The sequence below is a fragment of the Sturnus vulgaris genome, chromosome 25, assembly GCF_052056855.1.
Source record: "Sturnus vulgaris isolate bStuVul1 chromosome 25, bStuVul1.hap1, whole genome shotgun sequence".
Lineage (NCBI taxonomy): Eukaryota > Metazoa > Chordata > Aves > Passeriformes > Sturnidae > Sturnus > Sturnus vulgaris.
In genome coordinates, this window is record NC_142267.1 from 5745297 (window position 1) to 5758742 (window position 13446).

General features: G+C 54.2%; 1 protein-coding gene across 1 annotated transcript in view; it reads left to right on the forward strand.

The window, feature by feature from the left end:
• EPHA8 (EPH receptor A8) overlaps nt 1–13152 on the forward strand; it is a 56535-nt gene extending 43383 nt beyond the window's left edge. The window contains exons 6-17 of the mRNA XM_014881656.2: nt 1019–1143; nt 1255–1417; nt 2147–2243; nt 2919–2986; nt 3411–3536; nt 4302–4487; nt 5084–5145; nt 5521–5730; nt 7752–7901; nt 9107–9297; nt 10837–10992; nt 12265–13152. Of these exons, the coding sequence (XP_014737142.2) occupies nt 1019–1143; nt 1255–1417; nt 2147–2243; nt 2919–2986; nt 3411–3536; nt 4302–4487; nt 5084–5145; nt 5521–5730; nt 7752–7901; nt 9107–9297; nt 10837–10992; nt 12265–12379 (1649 nt within the window). The 3' untranslated portion in view covers nt 12380–13152. The remainder of the gene's footprint in view (nt 1–1018; nt 1144–1254; nt 1418–2146; nt 2244–2918; nt 2987–3410; nt 3537–4301; nt 4488–5083; nt 5146–5520; nt 5731–7751; nt 7902–9106; nt 9298–10836; nt 10993–12264) is intronic.
• Nucleotides 13153–13446: the final 294 nt, after the last annotated feature.

The following is a 13446-nucleotide window of genomic DNA, read 5'->3' on the forward strand; positions in this document are numbered from 1 at the left end:
TGGTAAGGCAGATGCAGCACAGATTCCCTGGGCTATTTGGAGTAAAACATGCTGATGCAATTTAAGTGATTCCCACCATCCCACCCTGACCCATCTCCCCAGGGTGCTCTGTACCAGCAGTATTTTCTGCTTCTCAGAGGAGTCAGCCCCAAGGAGCTGAAACTGCTGCTTTTCAGTCCCTGGGTGTCCCACGGCTGCTGCTGCAGCCCCTGTGGCCTCTTTGAGTCTCTGTGTTGCTCTGGTGACACTCCTGCACTGCAGCCATGGCCACAACAGCTCTGTCTTCCCCAGAGCTGACACATCCCATTTTTCACCTGATAGTGAAGCTCACAAATGGAGCCTGAAACCTTCCCATGAGTCAGATCCAATGGCTGCACCTGGCCATCCCAGCACCCACTACACTCTGGGGAACTTCCAGTGGGTATTTTCCCAGTAGGAGAAGAGGCTGCTGAGTTGGTTCCTGCAGCTGTGACAGCTACAGTTCAGGCATGGCTACAGGTACAAGAACTGATTCACAGACTCCCAGCTCAGGATTGGGAAGATGACAAATATCCCAGGGCAGCAGAGCACCCCCAAGGCCCTTTTAGACTGGTGCTCAGACCCTGAGCATCCTTATCACCTCCCCTTCCATCTTCCCCTGCCCCTCTCCCTTTACCCCAGGTAGAACAAGAGGGGACAGAGGGATCTCCAGGACCTGCAGCCACACTGGTCCTTCTCCTTTCTGGCTCCAGATCACAGCAAATCACCAGTGTCCCCTGCTGCCTGTGCTGGGGCAGTGCCCTCCTCCCTCATCTTCCCAGAGCTGCTTTACTCCATGGGAAAGAGACTGACACAGCCAAAACAAGGAAAAGCCTGTTTGCAACCCCCCTTCACAGCACTCATCTCCACATAGCTGTAATGAAACAGAAACCTGGTTTAAGCCAGGAGTCCGGCCTGGGGCTCTGGTTCCACCCTTCCCTGTTGCTGTCTCCTGCTGCCCCCCCTCAGCAGCACCTAACCCCCTGTGTCTGGTCCCCAGCCCCATCACAGGTGGTGGTGGTGCATCAGGAGAGCACAGGACAGAACAGTGTCACCTTGCTGTGGCAAGAGCCAGACCAGCCCAATGGCATCATCCTGGAGTACGAGATCAAGTACTACGAGAAGGTAACGCTTGTTTCTCAGAGAGGCCCCTCCATCAGCCAGCCTTGCACCACAGGCTTCTGTGGGACACTTCTGTGCTGATGCAGAGAAGGTTTTATTGTTGATTTTCCTCAGGACAAGGAAATGCAGAGCTACTCCACTCTGAAATCCAAGAGCACCACTGCCACCATCTCTGGGCTCAAGCCTGCCACCCGCTACATCTTCCAGGTGCGGGCTCGCACCTCTGCCGGCTGCGGGAGGTTCAGCCAGACTGTGGAGGTGGAAACGGGGAAGCCAGGTGAGTGTGGGGTGTGGGAAGTGTGGGGCAGGGAGCATGGAGCCTGGTGATGCCTTTCTCCATGGCCATTGTCCCTCTGCCACACAGGGAAGGGGCCTGGAGGCACATCCCTGTGGTTTCAGCCTGCAGGGATTGCTTGAGGATGCATTCCTGACATGTTTGGAGCAAGAGGAAACAGACTCAAGTTAAAACAGTTTAGGGTAATAGGAAATATTTCTTCACTGAAGGAAGTGGCTGCCCAGGACAGTGGTAGAGTCACCATGCCTGGAAGTGCTCGATGAATCTGTTGATGTGGCACTCGGGGACATGTTTAAGTGATGGCTGGGTTAATGGTTGGACTCAGTGATCTTAGAGGTCTTTTCCAACCCTGATGATTCCATGATTCCATGCTTATACATTAGAAAGAAGAGGGAGGAAGGATGTAGCAGTTAAGGCAGGGAAGACCTGGAGAGGTCCTGAGGCTCCAGTCTCTCTCTGAACTGGTTTGCTGTGTCACCATGTCACCATGGCTTTCTCAGATCTCTCCTTGCTTTCCCCACATGTAAATGGTCCCTGTACACTGGGAGAGCCTCAAAACTGGGAATAGGTAGGACAGTGCTTCATCTTTGAAGACCATGACCCCACTGTCAGCCCGAGGCTTTATCTCTGAAGACCATGGTGAAGGCCATTCCTGAGCTCAGCAGTGCATTCCCCATCCAGCTCAGCCCCTTCCTACCCTGCTTTTCCCAGTGTCCCTCCGGTACGACACCATGACCATCGTGTGGATCTGCCTAACGCTCATCACTGGCCTTGTCGCCTTGCTGGTGGTTCTGATCTGCAAGAAGAGGTAGGTGAGGGTTTTGTGGAGGCTAGTGGGGTTTTCTGGAGGTCTCCATCAGCGACAGGAGGGATGGGAGAGCTTGGGCACAACTTTTCTCCTTTCAGTTTGTCCAGGGCATCCATAGCCCCAGGGTTAATAAGCAGCCAAGAGACTTCATTTAAGGGTCACCACTTTCCCTGAGGCAGAGCCAGTTTCCAGATCTTCCCCTCATGCCAGCAGGCTGAATAGTAATAAATCAGTGTATATACTATAATATCATGGAATATCAGTAGATTATCAGTATAATATATGGAATATCAGTAGCAATAGCAATACCAGTACCAGAACTACTACCAGTACAACAGCTGACTGGATGGACTGGTGGTTAGGTTAAGAGTGGAGGGACCTTTTCTACAGCAGACAGATCCAAAGGAGACTGTGTGCTCTGTATGAGCATGGCTGAGCCAGGCATGTGGAGCACACATGCTTTTAGCACTGCCAGGACTTGGGGAGCACTGGAGAGTTCATTGATCCAGACCAAGGTGTCAGGCCAGTGAGATGCAGGGGTGCAGCTGGTGGATGGCCAAGTGTTTTCTCTGGCAGCCCACAGCCCCAGCATGCCCTGCCTTCTACCCTGCTTTTGGAATCCTGCTGGGGTGAGGGATGGGGGCTTCTGTTCTCACCCTTGTCCTCCCGTGGCAGGCACTGTGGGTACAGCAAGGCTTTCCAGGACTCTGATGAGGAGAAGATGCATTATCAGAATGGGCAAGGTAGGACACACTCTGGGAAGGACCCCAGCCCCATGGATGGGCAGAGATGGGCTGTTACCCCCTGCCACTGCTGTGCTTTCCAGGGGGAAGGGGTTTGCCTCCTTCTGGGAATGTATCTTAGGAGATTTGAGTGGGTGGTCTGAAAGGTTCAACAGTGTGCACTGAGAGAGCAGCAGGCCAGGGGCAGGGGTGGGGGGTGATGGAGTGGGACAATCATGTGGAGAACGTCTGAGAACATCTGAGGTCCTGAACTGCTCTGAGGACACTGCTGGGCCAGGGAGTGACTCAGTGTTCCCTGTGCTGTGCTGTGGCTCCTCAGCCTGTCCTGCCCCTGCCCATCCTCTGCCCTGCTGCTGGCTGTCCCTGCTCCCAGCAGAGCTGTCTCACAGTGCTGATCTCCTCTCTCCACTTTGAAACCCGGCAGTGAAGTTCCCCGAGTCCAAGTTCTACGTGGACCCACACACGTACGAGGACCCCTGCCAAGCTGTGCATGAGTTCACCCGTGAAATAGAGGCTTCCCGCATCAAGATTGAGAAGGTCATTGGGTCTGGTGAGTCCTGGGGCCCAGCTGCCTCTCTGCATCGTGTCTGCTCAGGGAAATCCATGATCTGAGGCTGTGCTGTGCCCCTGGATCAGAGCTGTGCTCAGCAGGGCTTCATCTGCTCCTTATCCTTGGGTAGCATGGGCTTTGGGGGAGTGAAATAAACCCTTTGGAGCAGCCTGCTGCAGGGGCTTGCTCGTCAGCACGTGTGGCACTGGTGGCTCATCTGACACAGCAGATGGCTCAGCCTGTCCCCGTGGGTTTCCCAACATGCACCCATGAAAAAACCCGGGGTGACAAGATGCAAATGGAATTGCAAGTGAAACGGTACATTTTCAGAACAAAAGGGAATTTTGCATTTTGGGGAAGCACAGTGTAGAGCTGGAGCTGGAACTTCACCAGCAGCACCCTGAGGGCTTAACCCAGAGGAATGATGAGGGTCATCCTGTCTGCTCTGAGGCTCTCAAATTTGTTCATTAAAAGCAATAAAGCAAGTGCCACTGTAATCACTGCCCTTGGCCCACTGCCTTCAGTGACAGCCACCAGAGAGAGGTGGTTTTTGATGTTCCCACTCTTCCTGAACTGGAAGAGCTGAGCAATCCTTTCAGAGGATTGAATCCTGGAGGGGTTGGAGGGGATTGAAATCCAGGCTGAAAACCAGAGAGGCTGGGGCATGCTGTGAGTGTGCTGACACACTGCATGATTCATGGTATTGGTGGGTGAGTGCAAGAAGCTGAGGAGTTCTCCGTGCTCCCACTTTGCCTTGCCTTGCAGGGGAGTCTGGAGAGGTGTGCTACGGCCGCCTGAAACTGCCAGGGAAGAGGGAGATCCCTGTGGCCATCAAAGCACTGAAGGCAGGCTACACAGAGAAGCAGAGGAGGGACTTCCTGAGTGAGGCCAGCATCATGGCACAGTTCGACCACCCCAATGTCATCCACCTGGAGGGGGTGGTCACCAGGAGTATGTGGCTGGCAGGGGAGGGAGTGTATGGTGAGGCAGAGCTGGGATGCATCTCCCTGTGGGAGATGGGGGTCAGAGCTCGCTTTGGGTGCCAATCCATCCTGCACTGCCCCAGTGGCTTTTCAGATTTGTGCATTTACCTGGGACAGCCACCTTGCCTTCTCTTCCAGGACAAACTTCCCCGTGGCAGTTCCACATCATGCTCTGCAGTGTGCTCCAGATCACTGTTGGTTTGGGAGATGTCCTACTCAAAGGCATTTATTTTAAAGGCTGCCTGTATTGAATCATAATTTGAAGTCTTCCTCCAAAAAGCACATTCTGATGCAAAGTCTTACACTAATGGCATGCAAATTTCAGCAGGGTAACAAAACTGACCCAGCCATATCAATAGCACCTGGAGGGAGGGGTACCTGTCTGGGTTGTTGCCACATCCCCATCCTTGGGCCAGTCCTGCCCAGTGCTGAGGTGACACCAGTTTGAGGGGGTGCAGAAGAGCCACAGACCTGAGTTCATGTCTCTCCCAGTAAAAACCTAGCACTGGGCTTCCTGAAAGAAGGTGACTTCTCTGCTAATTTGACCTCCCATGTCTTCTGCAGGCAAATTGGTAATGATTGTTACTGAATACATGGAGAACGGCTCGCTAGACACCTTCCTCAGGGTAAGGAGACCGTTTGTGTTTTCATTCACTGCACGTCCCCTGGGGCTGGCTCCTGCTCCTCAGCCTCACAGCCACTGAAATCCCTGTGTTAGAGAGAGCTGTGAGTGCTGGGCTCTCACCTCTCCAACAGACACAGGCTCCAGGCATCACATCTGGCTCCCTGGAGTGACACTGCAAAGGCAGGGACAACTCCCTGAGCACATGTCAGAGGCACTGAGAGGGCAGGAAATGGGCAGGGGCACAAGCAGCAGGCACTGTGGTCAGAGGAGGTGCTAATCCAAAGATGAGAGGCACTGGGGAGCTGGTTCAATGACAGCAGCACCATCAGGATGGTGCTGAGCACCACAAGCAAACTCTGGGTTGTTTCCTTTCCAGAAACACGACGGGCAATTCACCATCATCCAGCTGGTGGGGATGCTGAGGGGCATTGGGGCTGGTATGAGGTACCTGTCTGACCTGGGCTACGTGCACCGGGACCTGGCAGCCCGCAACATCCTGGTCAACAGCAACCTGGTGTGCAAGGTGTCGGATTTCGGCCTCTCCCGCATCCTGGAGGACGACCCCGATGCTGCATACACCACCACGGTGGGTGCCTCACAGCCCTGTCCCTGCTGATGGTTGTTGCCCCAACACTGACACGTGGAAAAGTCAGAGACTCTCAAATCCAAATAGGTAGGGCAGGAATGGTGCTGGCATTTCCTGCTGGTATCTGGGCCAGCAGCTGGAACCCAAAGAGCTCCTGAGCTTTAATGTGCTGTCCTTCACACAGGGACATCCCAGAACTGTGTGCAGTGGACAAGGAGCAGCAGGATGGGAGGGCAGGGAGTTATCAAACGTCCCCAGCCAACTGCTCCCATGGGCGTGTGTGGCTTCTGTGTCTCCACTGGAGTCCTTCCCTGGGCTGTGTAGCTTCACCCACTCCTCAGCTGTCCTAGAGCCAGCAGTCCATAGCAGATCGGTGTCTAGAGCCATTGGATTGGTCCTAGAGCCATCAATCCATGGCAGATTGGTGGCTAGAGCCATTGGATTGGTCCTAGAGCCATCAATCCATGGCAGATTGGTGGCTAGAGCCATTGGATTGGTCCTAGAGCCATCAATCCATTGGTGTTCTGGTCCATCTTTCAGCACTCTGGCCACACACTGTTTTTTCCATGTGATTCTGCTTCATTCATGGATGTGGGAAAGGTGGGAATTGGTTTTGCAACCTGTGGTTTTATTTCATGCAGGACACTTTTGTCTGTGAAGGCACATGGAGATTTTTCTGGCCAGCCTGGAAGCTCTGTTTCTTTATGTCCTCCTCCATGAGAGGTCATCAGTAGCAAAATGAAATGCATTTCCATGAAATACATAGAATATGTTAAATAAAATGAGCTCTCTTTGCTCTTCCCTGGCCATGAAAAGAATTAGTGTGCTGCCCTGCAACACGTCTGGTGGACAGGCTGTTCCTGATGGAGGCCAGTTTGGAGCTGTAGCAGTCCAAGCATCATTCCTCAGACAGACCAAGACTACAGAAGCAGAAAGAGCTTCAGGCTCCCTTGGGGTAGCTGATGCTGAACATGATGCTGCAGTTCTGAGGAATGAGTGCACCAGCTCAAAGAACGTGGCCTTCATGGTCTTTGCTTGGCTCCAGCAGAGTGGAAAAGCTGAGCCAGAGGGGCTCACTGTGTGTGTGTGTGTCTGTGCATTCATCTGCTCCTTCTGGTATCTCAAAAAATAGCATGTCATTGCAGATAATTTAACTCTGGGGAAGGTTCCTACTGCTTGGTTTCTGGTGCTTTGAGGGACCTTGGTGCACTGAAGATTGGACAGTGCATAGTGTGGGTAGAGCTGAACCACGAGGATGTAGTGTCAGGATCTGGTGAGGGCTCAGTCAGGGTATCCTACAAATTAGGTTTCTTTTGTGTTCAGAAACTCAGGTTCCTCCTGTGTTGTCTTCAACATGCTCAGGACATTTCTTTCCCCAAGAAACTGTCCCAAAAGACACATTGTTCATCCTCAGTCCTTATCAAGGCAGTGCCAGAGCAGGCAGGACTCAGCTGGGTGGAGGCAACTCTCCCTGTACAGGTATTCCTGAATGGTGATGGCTCACCACTCCTGCCCCAGGTGCTCTGGGAAGCCCACCTGATGTCCCCTACACTGCAACTTCCCTCCTCAGATGGCTGGAAACCACATTTCCAGCTTAAAAGCATTCTTAGTCCATATATTGCTGATTTTTGTCAGCACAGTCCTTCAATTGAATGCATCTTCTTTTTCAGTCCTTGCCTGTCAAAGCAGGGCAGGACAGGGAGCCCATCCCATCACTCTCCCTGTCTGCTCAGCTCAGAGCTCTGTGCTGGTGTGCTCATCCTCATCACTGTGGATTCCTTCTCTCTTGAGCACTGGGGGACCAAATTGTGCATGAAGACCTTATAAAAGAGCACAGTGTTCCCCTTGCTCTGCTGGGAACACCTTGAAGCTGTCCTCCACGTACACCTCTGGGCTAACCTTGTGCAGAATTACCTCCTCAGTCCTTTTTAGAAGATGCCACCCCAGCTTATCTCTTGTGCAGCAGAGCAGGGGATGCTGAGCCCTGCCTGCTCTGAGCCTCCCCTCTCTCCCTTTTCCAGGGTGGGAAGATCCCGATCCGCTGGACAGCTCCCGAGGCCATCGCCTACCGCAAATTCTCCTCGGCCAGCGACGTGTGGAGCTATGGAATCGTCATGTGGGAGGTGCTGGCCTACGGCGAGCGACCCTACTGGAACATGACCAACCGGGACGTGAGTGCTGCCACACCTGGCCCTGCTCCCGCTGCCCCAGCCCAGCCTGCCTGGGCAACAGGGGCACAAGGAGCAGCTCCTGCCCCTCCCCACATCCCCACAGGGTTGTGCACAGGGTGATGTCCCCTCTGTGGTGACACCAGTCCATCCCTGCACTGCACAGCCTTTGCCTCTGCAGTCCCACAGCTCCCAGGAGTGACCAGAGCTCATATATTGCCCATCCTGCTGGCCCTTCCCAATCTTGCCCTGTTCCTGGGGACACTGACTTCAGCTCCCAGGACAGGGAGGTCACAGCCACGCTGGCTCTGTGCACTGTGGCTGTCCCCAGTCCTGCCTTTCTGCTGGCTGGAGACATTCAGCACATGTTGTGCCACATTTCCCAGGCCCTGGAAGGGGTCCCTTGAAGTGGGGCTTGCAGAGGGTCACTGCAGCCCCACTGCACCAGCCTGCCAGTTCCAGTGCTGGGTGTCCATCCCTTCCACTGCCCAGATGAAGCTGCTGAGAGCCTCAGGTTAGCACAGCCACTGTCACCTCAAGAGAAGCATAAAATCTGAAGGGAAATGTTGGTAATAATCCTGACCACAATCTGAGGGGAAAATTTCCAAAAGGAGGTAGTAAAATGAGTATTTTAGCTCTGCAGAACAAGACTCTTTTTCTGACCTCATAGGTACTATAACTCTCCCCCTGTGCAGGGAGTCTCTTCTCTTCCTAGGTTTTTTTAAATTTTGTGGTGGCTTTGGTGACAGCAGGGCACGAATGCAGTGGCTTACACTGCCTCCTCCACACAATTCCTTCAAGCAGCTTTTCCTCCAGCCTTGCCCACCTGTGCCCCACCCTGGCTGTAGAAAAACTCGAGTTGGAGTGCAGCCCTCCTGGCTTGTCTGCAGGAGGGAAGCTGCAATATCTTAGTCCACTGGACCACTAAACACTGGACAACTCAACAATATTTTAGGCCACTGGACAAGCCTGTTGTCAGGGCACTGAATTCCTGTGTGTGTGTGTGATGTCCAGCCTGCTGCCAGCTGTGCACAAACCTGCACGCAGCCATTCCCTCGTTGTTCAGCATGTGCACAGCACAGCCCTCTGCTCCCCATCCCGAATCCCCAGCAGCTCTCCCAGATGTTCCAGTGAAGCAGGAAGGAATTGAGGGGGGCCGGCAGCAGCGTGGGGGTTCAGCCCCATTGCTGTTTGTGGATTCCTCGCAGGTGATCACCTCGGTAGAGGAGGGGTACCGCCTGCCCGCCCCCATGGGCTGCCCCAGCAGCCTGCACCAGCTGATGCTCGACTGCTGGCAGAAGGAGCGCAGCGAGCGGCCGCGATTCGCGCACATCGTCAGCATCCTGGACAAGCTGATCCGCAGCCCCGACAGCCTCAAGTGCACGGGCACCATCTACAGGTCAGGGCTGCCTGGGTGGGCAGGGCACGGCGGCTCGGTGCCGGTCAGAGCGTGCGGGTGAAGCACGAGAGGTGGATTTTAGTGTTGTTTGTTGATTCTTACCTATAGCACCAGTGAGTTCTGTTAGCTAACAAGCTAAAAAGTGACAAAATCTCGCTCGTTGCAAGGTCTTTTAAGGCCTAATTATCCAATTAAAAACTAATTATGTTATTAGCTTTTATTATTATTTATTTATTATTATTTTTATTATTATTAGTTTTCTATATTATTTATACTTTTGACCCAATGACCAAACACCTGTGACCCACACTGCAGGATTTTCTATCCAACCAAAAATTACCACCTAGAACTAAGAAGGAGGAACAAGAGGGAAGAAGAGCCAACACCCCAGAACCTCCATCTTGTCCCATACCTGTTACTGTATTCTAAAACCCCGAATTCCAAACCTGTCTCCATGTGAAATTACACATTTCTGTTCAAACTACACCCCAGTGATTCCATCACTCAAATTTGGAGCCTTCTCCAAGGCCTCAAGTCAAAAGCAGTGCTCTCTTGAGGGTCAGTGCCAGAAAGCACAGAAAGTTCGAAACTCCCAGGCTTCAGGGTTCCAACGTCTGGGTTACAGGAATTTTTGGGATATTTCTGACTGGCTGCAGCCCCAATGGCTGCCCTTGGGAGCATGGGCATGCACAGGGCTCGTGGGCACAGGCTGTGGTGGGCAGTGAGGAACTTCATGCATTTCACCCCCTTGCCCCCACCATGCCAAGGCCAAGGAAGTGCCCGTGCAGCAGCATCCCTGCCTTTCCCTGCCTGGGAGGGCTCTGTGCTGCCCTGCAGGGTTCCAGCTGTGTGCCCAGGTGTCAAGAGGCCAATGGCATCTGGCCTGGATTGGGAATGGTGTGGCCAGCAGGAGCAGGGCACTGATTTCCCCCCTGTGCTGGGCACTGGTGAGGCCCCACCTTGAATCCTGGGCTCAGTTCTGGGCTCTTCATGACAAGACAAAAATGGAGGGGCTGGAGTGTGTCCAGAGAAGGGAACAGAGCTGGGGAAGGCTCTGGAGTACCCTGGCTCCAGACTGAGGGAGCTGGGAAAGGGGCTCAGCCTGGAGAAAAGGAAGCTCAGGGGGAACCTTGTGGCTCTGCACAACTCCCTGACAGGAGGGGACAGCCAGGCAGTGGCTGGTCTCTGGTCCCAGAGAATGAGGGGCAGGAAAAGAGAAAATGGCCTCAAGTTGTGCCATAGGAGGTTTAAGTTTGATATTAGGGGAATTTTTTTCACAAAAAGTGTGGCAAGGCCCTGGCACAGGCTGCCCAGGGCAGGGGTGAAGTCACCTCACCATCCCTGCAGGTGTGGATGTGGCACCTGGGGACATGGCTTAGTGTTAGCCCTGGCAGTGCTGAGCCAACAGTTGGAATTGATCTTAGACAGCTTTTCCAACCTCAATCTTCACCTGATCCTATAGGTGCTTTCAGGTGGCCCTCACAGCCTGCTCACCTCGGACCAATCTTTGTCATTTAACCCCTTGTGTTCTGCTCCCAGGTTCACCCAGAGTCGCCTGGACAGGGGTCTCCTCGACCTGAGCAGCTGCCTGACAGTGGAGGACTGGCTGGACTCCATCCGACTGGGGCACTACCGGGACAACTTTGCCATGGCCGGGTACTCGTCCCTGGGCATGGTGATGCACATGAACCTCGAGTGAGTAACAGGGAGCAAACAGCACTGCCTGGGCCCCTGCACCAACCCAGCCCCAAACACTGACCCTCCTGCCTCAGCTGGCTTCTTCCAGCTGGTCCCTGGTGCCAGAGATGTCTCTCTAGAGTTGAGACTTGGGGCAATGTCCAAGGCTGCGCTGAGCTATGAGGGAAGGTGTGGGAGTTGTGAGAGGCTGTGAGCTCCAAGTCACCCCCAGTGCTCTGTGGTGGCTCTCCAATGTCACCACAGACCCACAGGAGGTAATTCAGGTTGCAAGGTGCTCCAGAGGTCACCTAACCCGACCTCCTGGTCACAGCAGGGTCAGGCAGGAGGTTGCTGTCTCCCTGTGCTTCTCATCTTTGTTTTCCCTGCCAAAGGCATCTCTGACTAGAGTGTGGCTGTGCTGTTGTGCACAGCTTCTCTAGGATCTCTGGGAAGCAATCATAGCCAGGCACTACCTTGGAGCTTTGTCCTTTTGTGCACAGGACCCTGCTCAGTGCAGCCAGGAGAGAGACATCACTGGCAGGTCATCAACACATGACCAAGGGTGGGATAAGCAAGGAGAGCCAGAGAAGATCTGTCCCACCCCCTCCTGCTGTGAGGAACTTGATCTCCCACCTGTCTAGGGAGTTTCCAAGGTGGAGCATCCAGGCAGTACCAGAAAAGAGGCAACTGCCAGCTCCTGCCCTTACATCCCTCATCCCTTGCTGTTAGCAGTAGTGACAGGGCTGGCAGCAGCCTGTCCTAAGAGCCTTGTTCCCTGTCCAAAGGCATGGAGCTGCTGGGCAGGGGTTCCTGTGGCAGTGAAAGGGAAGGCACAGAGACACAGACAGAGGGTTGTTGTGTGCATTGATTGGGGCTGGACATGGGACCTTTGCTCTGGGATTGAGCTGATAGTGAGCCTTGCTTCTCATGCACATCAGAGAATCTTTTGGATGGGGAAGGCTCATCATCCATCCCTCCTTCTGACTGGGTTATCTGGGGGCATCTCACTAAAACTGAATCCAATTTCCCAGCATCGATCTTGTCACCTACCAGCCTGCCAGCAGTGATCCTGCTGCTGCTCCCCAGGCTGTCACAGTGGCTTTGTCATGCCCAAGGGAATGGCAGCCTCTCTGTGCCTGGGAGGATGCCCCTGGACCCTTGGCAGGACCAGCCTTGTGCTGCTGGGCAAGTGGAGGAGAGCCAGGCACAGGTTCCTGGGCTGGCCCAGGGGGTGCAGCTGTGTCCCTGGGGAGTGGCACAAGTGTCTTTGACAGTGTCTCTGTTCCCCAGGGATGTTCGGAGTCTGGGCATCACCATGATGGGCCACCAGAAGAAGATCTTGAACAGCATCCAGGCCATGAGATCCCAGCTGCTGAACACAAACGGCCCCAGGAGGCATCTCTGATCACAGGCTCTGCAGCTGGCATTCCTTAACACTTACCCTGGCAAAGGGGCAGCAGGGTGGTGAGCAGGAATGGGGGCACCAGGAGCTGCAGCCCTGCCAGCATCTCTGTGATTTCAGCACTGGTGGAAACATGGCATTGCAGGTACCTTGGTGGTCCTGTTGCCTCCTTGCCCCACCTGAAGGGGGGAGCAGCCTTTCAAGCAGACACATCATGACTCTGCCATTGCCCTGTGGCACTGGGTGTCTCCTCACAGCTCTGCAGGACAGGAGACAACTCCTGCACCCAGTGGGGTGGTTCTGCTGCTCCTGCAGGTGGAGGGGTATCAGACACATCAGCAATAACCAGGAGCAGTGGGCTGGGCTTGCCGTGGCACACAGCTCCTTTGGATCAGGCAGCTGAGGAGCTCCTTGGATCTCTGAACTGAGCAGGGCTCCACATTCTGCACACAGCAGGGACAGCCCTGCTTCCCAACCTCCCAGCGTGCTCCAGCCTCCTGAAGGTGACTTCGGGACCTCCTGAACTGCACCAGCCTGAAGGTGACTTCATGGGCCACCTCTACCAAGAGCAGGAGGGCAGAATACAAGGTGGCAGTGCCAGGAACAGCTGGCCCTGCCTCCAGGCCACGCTGCCCAGCTCAGAGGAGAGCTGTCCATGCCTTCTGTCTGGAGGCTCAAGGAGCTCTGGAGCGCTGCAGGACTCTCTCCAACTCTTTAATCCACCACCCCGATTCCTTCCTGGATCCAGCACAGCCCTCCAGGCAGCCCAGGCATATTTTCTAGGGCCACAAGCTCAGGTTTCTCTGCCAGCAGAATCATCCTGGCCTCCCTCAGAACAGAGAGGAACGGGAGACTGTGCTCCCATTCCACATGATGGAGGGGCAGAGAAACAATTCCTCTTTGTTCTTGTGTTGTCCCAGAGAAACCCAAGAGCTGTGCCATCACCTGGCTGCCAGGTCACCTGCAGAGAAGGGGTCCTGACAGCATTTCCAGATGCAATCACAGCATCCTGTGGCTGGGGACAGGGGCTCTGGGAACAGATGATCTCACAGCTGGTGACCCCAGTGTCT